The 13,879-nt window shown below is 52.4% G+C and overlaps 2 protein-coding genes across 2 annotated transcripts; both read right to left on the reverse strand.

The window, feature by feature from the left end:
- Positions 1-5,263: 5,263 nt before the first annotated feature.
- On the reverse strand, positions 5,264-8,556 carry J4E92_004747 (uncharacterized protein; the record flags this gene model as incomplete). Its single annotated transcript, XM_051496135.1, has 2 exons — positions 5,264-5,355; positions 5,415-8,556. 2 exons carry the CDS (start codon positions 8,554-8,556, stop codon positions 5,264-5,266), a joined length of 3,234 nt encoding a protein of 1,077 aa, XP_051353975.1.
- Positions 8,557-9,076: 520 nt separating this feature from the next.
- NTE1 (phosphatidylcholine and lysophosphatidylcholine phospholipase) lies at positions 9,077-13,792 on the reverse strand (the record flags this gene model as incomplete). The annotated part of the gene is made up of 4 exons (XM_051496136.1): positions 9,077-9,189; positions 9,245-9,816; positions 9,864-13,466; positions 13,512-13,792. 4 exons carry the CDS (start codon positions 13,790-13,792, stop codon positions 9,077-9,079), a joined length of 4,569 nt encoding a protein of 1,522 aa, XP_051353976.1.
- Between the last annotated feature and the right edge of the window lie 87 nt (positions 13,793-13,879).

Consider the following 13,879-nt stretch of genomic DNA (forward strand, 5'->3'; position numbering starts at 1 on the left):
TACTCTTCGGGACTTGCTCGCACAACAGTCATGTCGGTCGTGTCAGGCATATTTTTATAGGAGGAAGAAGAAGGCCCAGGAACACATAGTCTTGCATCTTTCGGTTTTTTATGGAGGCACACATATCTGCCTGGTATGCTAGTTTTCGATTGATGTGGAGTCTTTGGTGTTGTGTTTGGTCGGGTAAGTCCTGTGATGGAGGAAGAGGAAGCAGAAGCATGATAATCTATGGCTTTTGTTTGAACGAGGGACACTCTCATACATCGCGTGATGATGTCTTTTGGTTGTTCTCAATCATAGAGCATAAATAGTGAGACTTGGTGTTCAGACTCTGGCGGAGACGAGAGACCAGATCATAATACTCTGGATGGGGAATTTTGAGTCGAAGTCGAAAAACATGATTCTCTGATGCGTTTCCTTTCGGTTCTGGACTGCGTGGCTATGCAGTGAGGGATTTTGAATACCACGCTTGCTTTTGGAGGAAAGAGCGGGAAGACAGACATTGGTTCGACATATCAATGTTTCTGGTTGCGCAGTCTAGAGACAGCAGGAACATGTCTAGATATCTCAGGAATTTTGGTACAAAAACACCACATGGAACTTCGAGCGTATCGTTTTGGTGAAACACCGACGAGGTGTATGTCGATGAAGGAAGGAGGGAAGAAGTCGAAGTGGTAGTTTTTATACACGCGAGAAGCGACGGTCATCGCCGCCTTCTCTTGATAGTTTCTTTGATGTTTGGGAAAGAAGGACGAAGGACAGCGCAGACATCCTGTCCAGTCGTCGCGCTTTTAGTAGCCGCAGGTCATAATATCGAAGTCATGGAGGGGTTGCCCGGGTCTCTTTGGTCCACCGACATAAAAAGCCTGGCAGACGTTTTGTAGTTTGAGTTTTAGTAGAGCGGAGGAATGAAGCATAGATGTCGGAGAGGAACCTTTTCGGTTTTGTGGCGGGCGAGCGGAGACGAGAGGCACATAGAATGTTGATTGTGGTCTTTTGGAACAGCAGACATGGCTTAGTATATCCATCATTTTGGAGAAATAAAGGAAAGTTTTGGTAATGAGGGAAGAGTGAACGAGTGGTAGAACGCAAGCCTTTTATATCCGCTTCCCTAGTGCCAAACATCTTCACATTCCGATGACGGTGAGCGCGCCCGTGTCGAAAGGCAATGACTTCGTCTTCCGCTCTCACATTTGATTAGAATAGAGATCGAACCGTTCAGTGTATCTACCACAACAGCTACTAGTAGGATATTGATCGACTAAAACATATTTTGTAGTGCCCAAAAGCCTCCATTAATCATCATCACACCGAGTTTGTTAGCATCAGCGCTAGACACAACCGGTGTTGCAGAGGCAGTATCAGATGTACTCTCAAATGGCAGCTCAAACAGGAAGGTGGATGAAGCCCGGGGCATTCAGGGTACGGCGCGGTTAGCCCCTGCTCTACATAGCGGATGCTACCTCCTTTGTGCACGCAAACCATGAAATTCCAAGTACGGTGTTACTTCTACCCACAATCTTCCCAGGGTTACAAGCTCCACATGCCACCTAAGTACATTATATAGGCATTATCCAGTTCTCATGAGGCGCTTCAAACCCCTCATTTTCGCTGAGCCACTTCTCTCGCAGCTCATAAATCTCCTCCTCCCCTTGCTCACCTCTAAAGACTCGTTCGCTGTTAAAAGGGTCCACGTAAAACACATTCTCTTTGCCACAGGGATACCAATGACCTGGATAATCCAACTCATCGATACATCCGTACAGTCCATCCGTTGGGACGATCCATACTTCCTTCAAATTGGGAAAGTCCCCGACTTTATGACCATCGAAGTGAAACCAAGACTCTGTCTGTAACTCGCGTTCGAATTTGAGGTAGCGAATAGACTCAGCGAATTTCTCAAAGTGCTCAAAACAGGACCTTCCAATATCGATGGTGTCGATTTCAAGATTAGCCCATATGTATCTACGGTGCGCATCGCCACTTAGCATGCATCATTTTATCTCGAACGAAATAGTCACTTACTGCGCTCCGTAGCCAGACACAGCTATTTCGGAGAAACATTTCTTATACAATCCGTGATTTCGAGCTTCTTGGCATGCTTGGAGGACAGCAGGTACGGGCGTGGATGTTGTTAGAGGTATTGGTTGGGTCTTGCGGTCGTACAGAAATTCAGCGTTCACCACGCGGGGTTCAACAGTCATCTCCCATATCTGCATCCGCAGCTCGTAGGGCAGACGAAGGAAGGGGTGGAAGGTTGCCATGCGCCTATGAGGATTTGCGGTTGGCGATATTGGACCACACTTGAATACCTATGGCTGTATGAATTATTTATGAGGAAATTGGCTTGTTAAACGGTGTCGTGATAAAGGGCGAAAGGGCGCATATATGTTGCTGCGCGAGTGTGGCGCAGTCAATCCTGCCCTTGCCGGAACAAGCGAGGGCGCATCAAAGAGGCTAGGCACCGCACCCGGAAGTGGGAGAGCAGGAGCCGCGGCTGCAACATCACTTCCACAACAACACCTTTTACAACCCAAACTATACAGTATGGATCAATGGTTCAGTCAAAAGGCAAGCGCCGGTGATAAACAATACCAAGAATGCACCAAAATCCTATCAGATTATCTCTCCAGCGCCACAGACACCCCGCCCTCATCAACCGCGTCAGCAATCCTGAAGTCCGTCTCGACATCACGCAAACCCAAGGATACCGGTTTCGAAGTCACAAACCTATTCCTAGATACAGTCGCCCAATTCATCTTCTCACACACCCGCATAATCAGCCTCCTCCCCGCCATCCGCATCATACGACCCACTCGAAACCCAGTCTACTACCACTTCGAATCCATGCACCGAGAGAATTACGACGGCATATCCGGACTACGATATCTGTGCAAACCAGAAGATGAGGAAGCAACCACTACGCCAGGTGGTAGATGGGTGAATTACAACTTTTTCACCGTCAGACTAGCCACCTCTGGATACGACAACGGTTACTTTATGTTCGGCTTCTTTCACCTACGTGACACGCTCGAGAAGGAAAGAGAATCAAGAGAAGACGAGGTCGAAAAACATATTCGCCCTTTTTCTCTCGATCGTTCCGCGATCGGTGCCGATGACGTGCTAAACTACGACCTAATAGCCGCAGCTGATTGGGTCGTCACAGGTGCACCTCACATGTACCGCTTGGGCAACTCAGTCTTTGGAGAAGGGTTGGAGAGAGGTATCGCGGTGAAGACGGACTTTTGGAATGGAGAGCCGGGGTTTTCGGAGGGAAGGTGGAGGCTGTGGCAGAGTAGGTTTGAACATTTTGCCGAAGAGCCGTATGTGAAGGAGGGGGTGAGGGTGCTGTGTAAAGCGGCGGCTGTGGCGATTGGGAAGGTCTTGTTGACAAATGTGGATTGATGGGTTTGCGGAAATGCGATTGTGGAATTTGGTGCGTATCCGTGTAGTGAGTGGAGGCCGGGGAAACACACCCATCAGCTCGCGTGTTGTTGTTTTTGAAACGTCTCGTCAGACCGCAGCCATCGGCGTCTTTCAAACTTCTTTTGGTCTTTCCATAACAGAAGACCTGGTACATTTTGATAAACCGCAAGAAGCAGTGAGTGATAAAGAAGAAGAGGAAAGAATACATAATCTCGCGACCTTTATACACGCCCTCATCGCTAACTAAACTCGTTCTGGCGACCGAATTTGAGGCATCAGTTACAGGAAGTGCGGGCAGCAAGGTCATGTGCTGCAATAGTCCAGTTTTTACCAACATGGAACTTTGTCCACGACTTTTTCGTATATACACAAGACACATACGCAGCATGAAGCAGTCTCAGCACCCATACTGTTTCTTCACTACTGTTTCCGGACATGCATGAGCTATGAGGACCTTCTTGTTCATGGATACGGTGTAATTATTGTTTTGCAGAAGACATGGCCAGCTCTAGGGTTCGTTTTGGTCCGCAGAAGCTCATGTGGTCTGCAAAGCTGTTTTTCGAAACCACAGGATCATAAAGCAGGCGGGTGTGGCATTTTTCAGGAAAGGAAGACGGACAGACATAGCGGTGCCGCATTTTGCTTTCGATACTGGAAGCACATGCCATATTTCTGAATGACCTTTGAGCTCCCAGGAGAGGCGAGAGAGCACCATGTGCGGTGTTCGTTTCGCTTTTGGTAGAGGAGGAGACGCGGAAACCATCGCTCATGTCAATCCACTTTTTAGTTCCTGCTTCTCAGAGATGTGGGAAGAGAAGACAGGAAGACCCGCCATAAACGATTCGGGGTGGTATTTCGGCCAGGAGAACACATAGATCTAACGGTTTTCCGTTTTGGACGACTTCAGGAAGAGTTGGAGAACACCATGTAGCTTTCCAGCTTCATTTTGTTTTGCGTGAGAAGAGAAGGCAGCAACCATCAGGCGTATTGCTAGATGTTTTGGTCGCTGACCTTCGGAATGTTGTAAAGGAGAAGAGAGACCGCAAAACCATAGGAAAGTCTGTAGGTGTGTTCTGGCAGACGGAGCACACATGGAAACGGTCTCTTTCTATTTTGGTGTATCGCGAGAAGGCGGGCGAAGACACCATCCGAACAGCGGATCCATATTCTGAGAATAGAGGAGCCGGGCAGGACATTACTGTCTTTTCGTGTAACTTTTGGTGGGGTATTTTAGAGAGGAGGAAGAGACAGATCCCATGGGAAGCATCTGGGAACTTTTTTGGACACGCCATAGTGACAGAGTTGGTAATGTTTTGGAGAATCCCGGAAGGATGTGATATGAGAAAGAAGCAAGTGGACAGCATGAAGGAGACTTTTATACGCACACGGCCAAGCTAGCCGCCGCAGCGCACGTGAGCCGTCAAGCCCGCGTACCGTCCGCGCTGCTGCCGCGGAGGTCTTCAGCACCATTTGCAACCATCTTCACCACGTCACCCAAGCCACATCAACCACAAAAACTCAGTAAACACAACGTTTTGCGTCATGAACTATCATCTCATTCCCGAGCTATCATAGCACCATCTATACCCAGCAAAAAGAAAACGCCACATATGCATTCGTAAGGCCCCCAAAAAATAAATCCATCGACCAGCAAGTGTTGAAGCCAAGCCAAGGTGATGTAAATGGAAAGACGCCAGAACACCCACGCTGGGGGTGCTTGTTGAAGAAAGAGGCCTATCCGATAGAGCCCCGCACCTTTGATGCAAAGAGGTAAAAACAAAAGCCCGGGGAAAGACGTCCGTGAACACGCCTCTGTGAGCGGGAAATGGGTGAGCGCTTAAGTCGGGGTAGGCGCAGCAGCACCCGTGATATCGCTGTCCTCGCCCTCGACAGGCGCGCATGTGCAGAAGAGGTTTGTGTCGCCGTATGCTATTGCACTGTTAGCCTGTATCCTCACAAATCGCCAGAAGAAGGGAGGAAAGACTTACCATCATCCAACCTCGCAACACTAGGCCAGAACTTCTTCGCCTTGAGATAACTCAACGGATACGCCGCCTTCTCCCTCGAATAGCTCCTCTGCCACTCGCCCGTAATAAGATCCTGCTGTGTATGCGGACTCATCTTGAGCACATTACCCTCCTTGGGTTGTTGGCCCTCCTCAACCTCCTTAATCTCCTTGCGGATACTAATCAGCGCATCGCAGAAGCGGTCCAACTCGGCTTTGCTCTCCGACTCCGTGGGCTCAATCATAAGGGTGTTGGCAACAGGCCAGCTCATAGTCGGGGCGTGGAAACCATAATCTTGGAGACGCTTAGCGATATCGATAGCTTCGATGCCAGCGGTTTCCTTGAACCCGCGGACGTCGAGGATAAATTCGTGGGCGCAGCGGCCTTCGTCGTTGGTGTAGAGGATGGGGTAGTGCGGCTTCAAACGGGAAAGGATGTAGTTTGCGTTCAGGAGGGTGATCTTTGTGGCTTGGGTGAGGCCGACGGCACCCATCATCTTGATGTAGGCCCAGCTAATGGGCAGGATACTGGCGCTACCCCAGGGGGCGCCGCTGACTGGGTGGATGGCTTGGGCGCCACCGGTTTCGCCGCGGAGATGGCCGGGAAGGAAGGGTGAGAGGTGCTCTTTTACTCCGATGGGTCCTACACCGGGGCCACCGCCTCCGTGGGGAATGCAGAAGGTCTTGTGTAGGTTGAGATGGCAGACGTCGGCACCGATCTCGCCGGGTGAGCAGAGACCGATTTGGGCGTTCATGTTCGCACCGTCCATGTAGACTTGGCCGCCGTGCTGGTGGATCAGGTCGCAAGCTTCCTTGACACTGGGCTCGAAAACACCGAAAGTGCTGGGGTAGGTGACCATGAAGGCGCCGAGCTCTTCGCTGTGCTTCTCGCACTTGGCCTTCAAGTCGGCCATGTCCAGGTTACCTGTCGCTTGGTCGCACTTGATGGGTACAACGCGCATTCCGCACATGGCAGCACTAGCAGGGTTGGTTCCGTGCGCTGAGACAGGAATCAAGCAGATATCGCGCTTCTTGCCAGGCTGCTGCTCAAGGTACTTGCGAATAACGCGAAGACCAGTGAACTCACCCTGAGCACCAGAGTTGGGTTGTAGCGAAACCGAGTGGAAACCGGTAATGTCGGCCAGATCGTCTTCCAGCTGCTTGATCATGTCGGAGTATCCGGTGGCGCGGTCCAGAGGCAAGAAGGGATGCAAGTTGGAAACGGTATCGAACGAGACAGGTGCCATCTCCGCGGTGGAGTTGAGCTTCATCGTGCAGGATCCAAGAGGAATCATCGAGTGAACTAGAGATAGATCCTTCGAAGACAGATGGTTGATGTAACGAAGAAGCTCTGTCTCGGAGTGATGCGAGTTGAATACCGGGTGGGTCATGAACTCGCTGGTCCTCTTGAACGGCTCAGGAACCTCAATGTCGACAGATTCGGCAAAAGACCAGTCGTTCCGACTTCCGTTGAACACATTCAATACTTTGTTGATCGTGTTTGCACCGGTAGTCTCATCGACGGAAATACCGACGTGATGGCCGTCGATCCTTCGTACGAATATCTCGTTCTTCGCGAGTGCGGAGATGATGGCATCGGTCTTGTCGCCTGTCTCAACAACGACTGTGTCGAACAAGACAGGTGCGTTGTCCATCTTTCCGCGCTGGCCAGTCTTGTAGCCATTAGCGATGAGCGCTTGTTGGATCGTGCGAGCCTTTGCAACGACCTGCTTAGCAATGGCAGTCAAGCCATTTGGTCCATGGTACACGGCATACATAGCGCTCATGTTGGCCAACAACGCCTGTGCCGTGCAAATGTTGCTAGTAGCCTTCTCACGGCGAATGTGTTGCTCTCGGGTCTGCAGCGCGAGTCGTGCCGCAGGGTTACCCAACCTGTCCTTTGACAGACCGATCAGACGACCAGGGATCTTGCGCTTGTACTTCTCGTCGCAGGCGAAGAAGGCCGCATGTGGTCCACCGTAGCCCAGAGGCACACCGAATCGTTGTGCGTTTCCGAAAGCGATATCGGCACCGAACTCTCCCGGTGGAGTAAGCAGTGTGAGGGCGAGGAGATCGGTCGCAACGCTGAAAAGAGCACCAGTCTTGTGCACCTTGTCAGCGAGTCCGCGGAAGTCGTTGACAGCTCCGTCAGTGTCTGGGTACTGTGCGAGCACACCGACAAGATCCTGGCCCAGCTCCTCCACCCTCTTGCTGTTGTCCTTGAGCACATCCGCGACCTCAATCTTGATGCCGAAGCCCTCAGCGCGCGAGTACAGAACAGCGAGAGTCTGGGGGTGACACCTCTCCGACACGAGGAAAGTCTTGTTCTTGCTCTTCTGCTTGGACAGAGGCATCATGCCCATGGACATGGTCATGGCCTCGGCCGCCGCAGTAGGCTCATCCAGCACCGATGCATTTGCAATGCTCAGGCCAGTCAAATCCGAGACCATAGTCTGGAAGTTCAGCAACGACTCCAGACGTCCCTGGCTGATCTCGGGCTGGTATGGGGTATAGCTAGTGTACCAAGCGGGGTTCTCGAGGACGTTCCTCTTGATGACCTCCGGGACTTTGGTGCCATAGTATCCCTGTCCGATCAGACTCTTGCCGGGCTTGTTCTGGCTCATAATCTGCTTCGCGGTGTTGAGGAAGACAGACTCTGGCACGCCGTGGGCCTGCCACTCCTCCACCGTCAGCCCCTCGGACATGCTGCCAATTTTCAACTCGCGCGCCGACAGAATATCAGCGGGTATAACCTGGCGGACGAACTCGTCTAGGCTGCCCACGGGCGGATCCAGGGCCTTGAGCATGGCTTCCGCACTCTCGGCAGACGGCCCAATGTGACGGCGGGGAAACGTGTCGAGCGCATCGAAGGGTCTCGCCGAGTCGGTCTGCTGAGGCGGGGTGTCGAATACATCGTCTGCGGCTTCGACGGCTGCGGCTGCGGCCGCCTGTTGTGCATTTGGCGCCTGCTTCTGGAACCCGCGCTTTTGGAGAGTTTGCAGGGTTTGGTATGCGATGGCGCGCGACGACGTGCCCGCGAGCTGGGGACGCGGTAGCTGGGCGACACACGACGATCGTGTGAGCCGGCTAGCAGTGCTAGCTGCCCTAATACACGCTGCGCGCATGTTGGCTGTGTGGTTGCAGTGGTGCTACGGGGAGTCTCCCCAGAAAGCAAATATTTTTTAACAGAGAGATTAGTGTGCTGTTGAGCGAGTCCTGTGCGAGCAATTGGCCCGATTGCTCAAAAGTCTGGGAGGCTCGCCACTGCGATGGTGGTGACGTTGGCGGGGGAAACGCGTTCAACACCCACAACCCAGGGAAATGCAAAGTGAGGATTTACAAGGGAAGGAAGAACTTGGATCGCGAAACCTCAAGACGCTCAAATTGACAGCGGTGACAGCGCGCCTTCATTCATTGCTATCTACACTCTAACCCGTCATTATCCGCGCCGTTGGTGATAAGCTGACCCTGGCCAAGCTAGCCGACGCGTGCCACTAAACCCCAAGCCGACTGTCCTTGCATCCACACGCATTCCTAGCACTCATTGGGCAAAACTACGCTGACCACCGCTGCATTCTATTACTTGATATCCACATAACCCGCATCTCAGTCCTCTCCGCGTGTTCTGGGCACGGTTCAACCACACTAGATGCTCGCCCGTCGCGGTGCCATTGTCCGTCGGAGATTCTTTTCTTTCTCCGTCTCTTCGGTCACGGGCAGGATTCCTTGCTCGCGGAGCTGCGCTAGGTACTCTTTGCCTGTGCACCACTTTAGCAAAACATTTTCAAAGTCAAAGATTGCGTCGTCACTTACCGTATTTGTACCCCACCTCGTAGATCTCTTCGAATTTCGCAAAGTCAAGCGTGCCATACGGATCGATTGGCGGCCGCATGTACCTGCATCCCGGCGTATTCTTCGCCCGCTCCAGCGCATCGATACTAGACACATATGCGAGGCGCGACTGGATCTCCGATAACGTCGGGGGATTGGGGAAGCTAGAGAATGGATTCCACCGATTGAACGTCGCCCAGAAACCACTTAATGAGTCACCGAAAGACTGCGGCGCGTTATCATCGAGACTGCCTACGTCGACCGCGAAGATGACGTCTGCACCGAGACTCTTCATATGCGTGACAGTCAGGTTGTCGATATAGCCACCATCCAAGAGCATGCTGCCATTATCACACAGCGGTGGAAGTAATCCTGCAAGTGACATGGATGCGCGGACGTAGCGCCATACGTATCCACTCGTGTGGATTTCCGAACGCGACTTGCTGATGTTGGTGGTGTTGCAGTAGAACTCAAGCCAGAAATCTTCCATCTGGGAGTTGCCGAATGTTTTGAAGATACCGCGGTTGAACTCATGGCCGGTGGTGTAGGAAGCACTATTCGTAGTCAGCGTTGAACTTTATGTTGATAAGAGAAAACTTACGAAGGGTACGTGAGATCCAGTGCAAACCTCCACATACTGCCCATTCGACCGGCAAATTTCTTCGCGCGACCATACATGGGAACGACGTCTGCATCCCAAGCATACAGTGCACCTATGAAACTACCAATAGATGTACCACCAACGATGTCGATTGGAATACCGGCTTCTTCGAGTGCGCGAATGATACCAATTTGCGATATACCACGAGCACCGCCACCGCCCAATACGAGACCGACTGAGCGACCGCACAGACGTCGTGCGAGGCGGTGGAAGTCACCCTTGAATGGCGTGTCTGCTGAGTAGAGCGGTGTCTGGCGAACCTTTCTTGACGTGTACTTTTGAATCTCAGCCTGAATGACTTGCACTCGTTGTTTGAGCGCGTTTCCAAAGCGTCGTCCAGCGTGATGAACTGGCTCGGAGGTCGCGCGGAACGACATTTGGATATGGTGATGACTGCCATTGATCCAAGGGCGGTTGCGCAGCCACTTCCGGGTCAGACCAGACGGACAGTATCTCTCCGAATGTAAAAGCACGAGCTCTTTGCGTGCAGTCGTTTTCGTTGTCAAAAGGAACCGTTCGTACTCGCCAATATTTGGGGAAGATTCGGCTAGACCCACAAGGAGAATGCAATCGGCCTGGTTGATGCACGTCTGAGTCCATGGCGACTTGACTGGAGTGTCAGCGACATAGATGACCATGCCATATCTCTCCTCCAAATCAGCGAGGTATTGCGAAAGCTTCAGTTTTCCCATGCGACTGAAGGCGTGTCGTCCGAGGTGATTGAGAATGGCAGCTTGATTCAAAGAGACCACGCCTTGCGGCATGCCGATTTGGGTGAGCGCATTCACTAGCCGGCTTCCGAAGTCCACTACCGGGATTCCAGCAGTCACCGGGAGTACAGCGACAGTTCGCAGATTGACTGTCGAAGACACATTCGCGCGAGTGGCCTTCGTTCCACGCTCTTTGCTCTGTTCATGAAGTGGGTCATCAACCAAAGCTCGCATACGGGAGGCGATGATCTTTGAGATCTTGATCGTGATACCAGGATGTTCCAGTGCCAGACTGTTGAACAGCGTCTTCGGAAACTTTGCAAGCTCGGTATCTCGGATGGCATGTAGTGAGCCCGGTCGTGATGATTCTGTGAGGACTTCGAGTTCTCCGACGCTGTCACCTTGACCGTATTCACCAATGACCTTTACAGCGCTGTTCTCGGCGTCGCGGATGGCGCGCAATCTTCCGTTCAGGACGATGTAAATAGCATCGCTCTCATCACCTTGGTTGTAGATCACCTGCCCCGCATTTACTTGAACCCATTCCAAAGCGAAGTCGATATGCTGGATCAGCCGTGGTAGAAGTGTTGTAAGGCGTTTCGCGATTGTGAGCAATACCACCGGGTACCGTTCGACGATCCGCTCAATGGCTGAGCGAGGCAGGAAACCTACGTAAACATCGGTCTTGGCTGTGACATCTACGAACGATCGGTTCGATGATACTGCTCCAAGATAGCCAGCTAGTCCACCAGGCTTGGTCATGAATAGACTCCTTCTTGTGCGCTTCTTCTTGGTACCATCGGCAGCAGTCCGCGAAGGTGTGCTAGATCCAGGCGGACGGGATGATGGGCCGAAGAGGTCATCTTCAGTATAGCCCGGCCCATTAGGAAGGGTTCCTAGTACGTTGGATTCAGGCGCGTCTTCCTCCACAGGCACGCTTACGTCCAAGAACCCATCAATGACGTAGTACAGGCCAGGGTTCCTTTCTCCCTGTTCCACCAGCACTGAGTCTTTGGGGAAGAAGACGATTTCCACATCATTCACGATCTCTTCCAGGATGTTATGAGGGCCTGCAGCGCTCATGCTTGACATGCCAGAAGCCGATGCTACAGACTCGGTGTCTCCATCCTTGGAGCCCGCGTATGGGTCCATGAAGCCAAATGCATTCGTGAACACAGCCTTCTGTCTCCTAGCGTCGAAAGAAACAAGTTGAGGTGACTGCTCCACTGACGCGGTTGGCTTAGGCATGGGGTTCTCCGGGTTGATGAGTCCGATAGCCTTGAACATACACCCCAGTATAGATTCCCTGAACACAGTAGCTTCATCAATTGATTCTTGTCGGTGCAATGTTTTCGGGCGTAGTGAGGGAGATGCGAAAGGGTTAAAGTTGCTTGCGTCCAACGGCGTTCGGTTGTCTCGACGTTCCTGTTGATGTTGGTACGGTTGGGAGAAGCTGCTGCGGCCGCTGCGACCAGTTCCGCGTGCCATTTGCGAATTGGTCAACAGGTCACCTGCGCTGATCCGGTCGTTGCGTGGTCCTTGATCTGGGGAAGTGATTTTGGGTAACGCTTCGTTGTTTGCGTTTGCGTTGGCCCCACGAGCGGCAGCAAGGCGGGCTTGCGCAGCGGTTCCTCTCCTAAGGGATACGCTGGACCTTCGTCGTCGGCCGGCGCCGGGGTTGTGCAACGCGATGCCCTTCATGCCCTCGTCTGAGCCAATGCGCTCCGTTTCCTTCGCAAATTTCTCCTTCAGTCGCTCGAGCGGAGCATCACGCAGAAAGCCAGGGAGATCGTATGTAGTATACTTATTCATGAGCTTCTCCGTGCGGAGGACCTCATTCGTCAAACTGAGATAAGCATGGCTGGTTGCGAGCGTAACTCTTTGAAGGCGCGTAAGGATGACCTGAACAATGTGCGCCGTTGCTTTGGGGTATATGCGCGTCAGTCGACGAAATGCAGTGGCTGGGATTATAGCGATGGTTGTGTCTACGGTCGCACGCGCGACAATGTCTGGGTGGGCAGATTTAGGCTTCGCAGGGCGCGAAGGTGATCCTCGAGTTTTGCTGTGCTTGAGTCGCTCATCACCAAGTCCGTCTAGATCCAGCGACAGAGGCGGCACGGCTTGAAGGCGCCCACCTGCTGTTGGACTGTTCAGAGTCGATGTTCTTCGATGCCCGAATTTGGCCTCAGGGACTTGGTTTGGTGTGTGCGGTCTTGAATCGTCGAATGCAAAGCTACTGTTCCGTGACATAGATGGCCTTACATCCTGCTGAGGCGATCCTGGGAAGCTTGGACGCGTGTCCTCATCTTCGTCATGACGCAGCTTCACATCTTCTGTGAACAGAGAGAGAATGGAGAATAACGAAGACATTGGGGCTCCGTTCTTGACTTCAGTAAGAAGTTGATAGCCCTGCCGGTGGCCCTGGTTCGCGCCGTCGCCGGATGACTCCCCTCCCATATCGTCCTCATCGGAGTCCGAATCATTTCGGTTCGACTTGACAAAGATCTGGACCAAGCCATCTACTACCAGACAAAAGCCTTTCTCTTCTTCCAAGAGAATTGTCTCGCCAGCCACCAACCGACGGGTCTGCATAGTACGTGTTAGTTCATGGAAGACTGGGCGCTCCAAGTAACCGAACACTTTGATTGCGCTCAAGAATTCATCCAAGTAGTTGGACAAGCCGCGCTTGGAGTCATTTTCGGCGCTGTCGGGAAAGACTTCGACCTGTGGTTCTTCACGCTGCGGTTCAGGCGGTAGTCGTGCGTACATAGTCATGTATCGGTACCTCACGAAGTAACTGACGGTAGACACGACAAAGACGACGACGAGCATCCTACAAACGTTTAGCCAAGATACGTGTAGGGGATTGACAACGTACAGCGTTGTGAAGTTCATGGTGAAGGTCAGGCTCATAGAGAAGAGCGTGAACAGCCATGTCGGCAGGGTATAGGTAATCCAGTACAAGACGGTCGGCAGTACGCTGAAGATGGACAGAATGACACGGCCCAATAGACCAAAGCTGGTCGACGGCGTGGTATCAGCAGGCTTCATGCCGAGTACAGAGTTGGAGAGGGCCTCTGCTGTGTTATACACTGCTGCTTTGGAAGCCTCTGCCAGTGACCGAGAAGTGGCAGTTCCCGGGACTGCCATGGTGGCCATGGTGGGCGAGGAAAGATCGGTGCCGAATTCGGACCGTCACGCGTCAATATTTCCAGACGTTTCTAGAGTTGCTAATCTAGGGCGGTA

The sequence above is a fragment of the Alternaria infectoria genome (assembly GCF_024043175.1).
Source record: "Alternaria infectoria strain BMP 0036 chromosome Unknown scaffold_6, whole genome shotgun sequence".
In the NCBI taxonomy this organism is placed as follows: domain Eukaryota; kingdom Fungi; phylum Ascomycota; class Dothideomycetes; order Pleosporales; family Pleosporaceae; genus Alternaria; species Alternaria infectoria.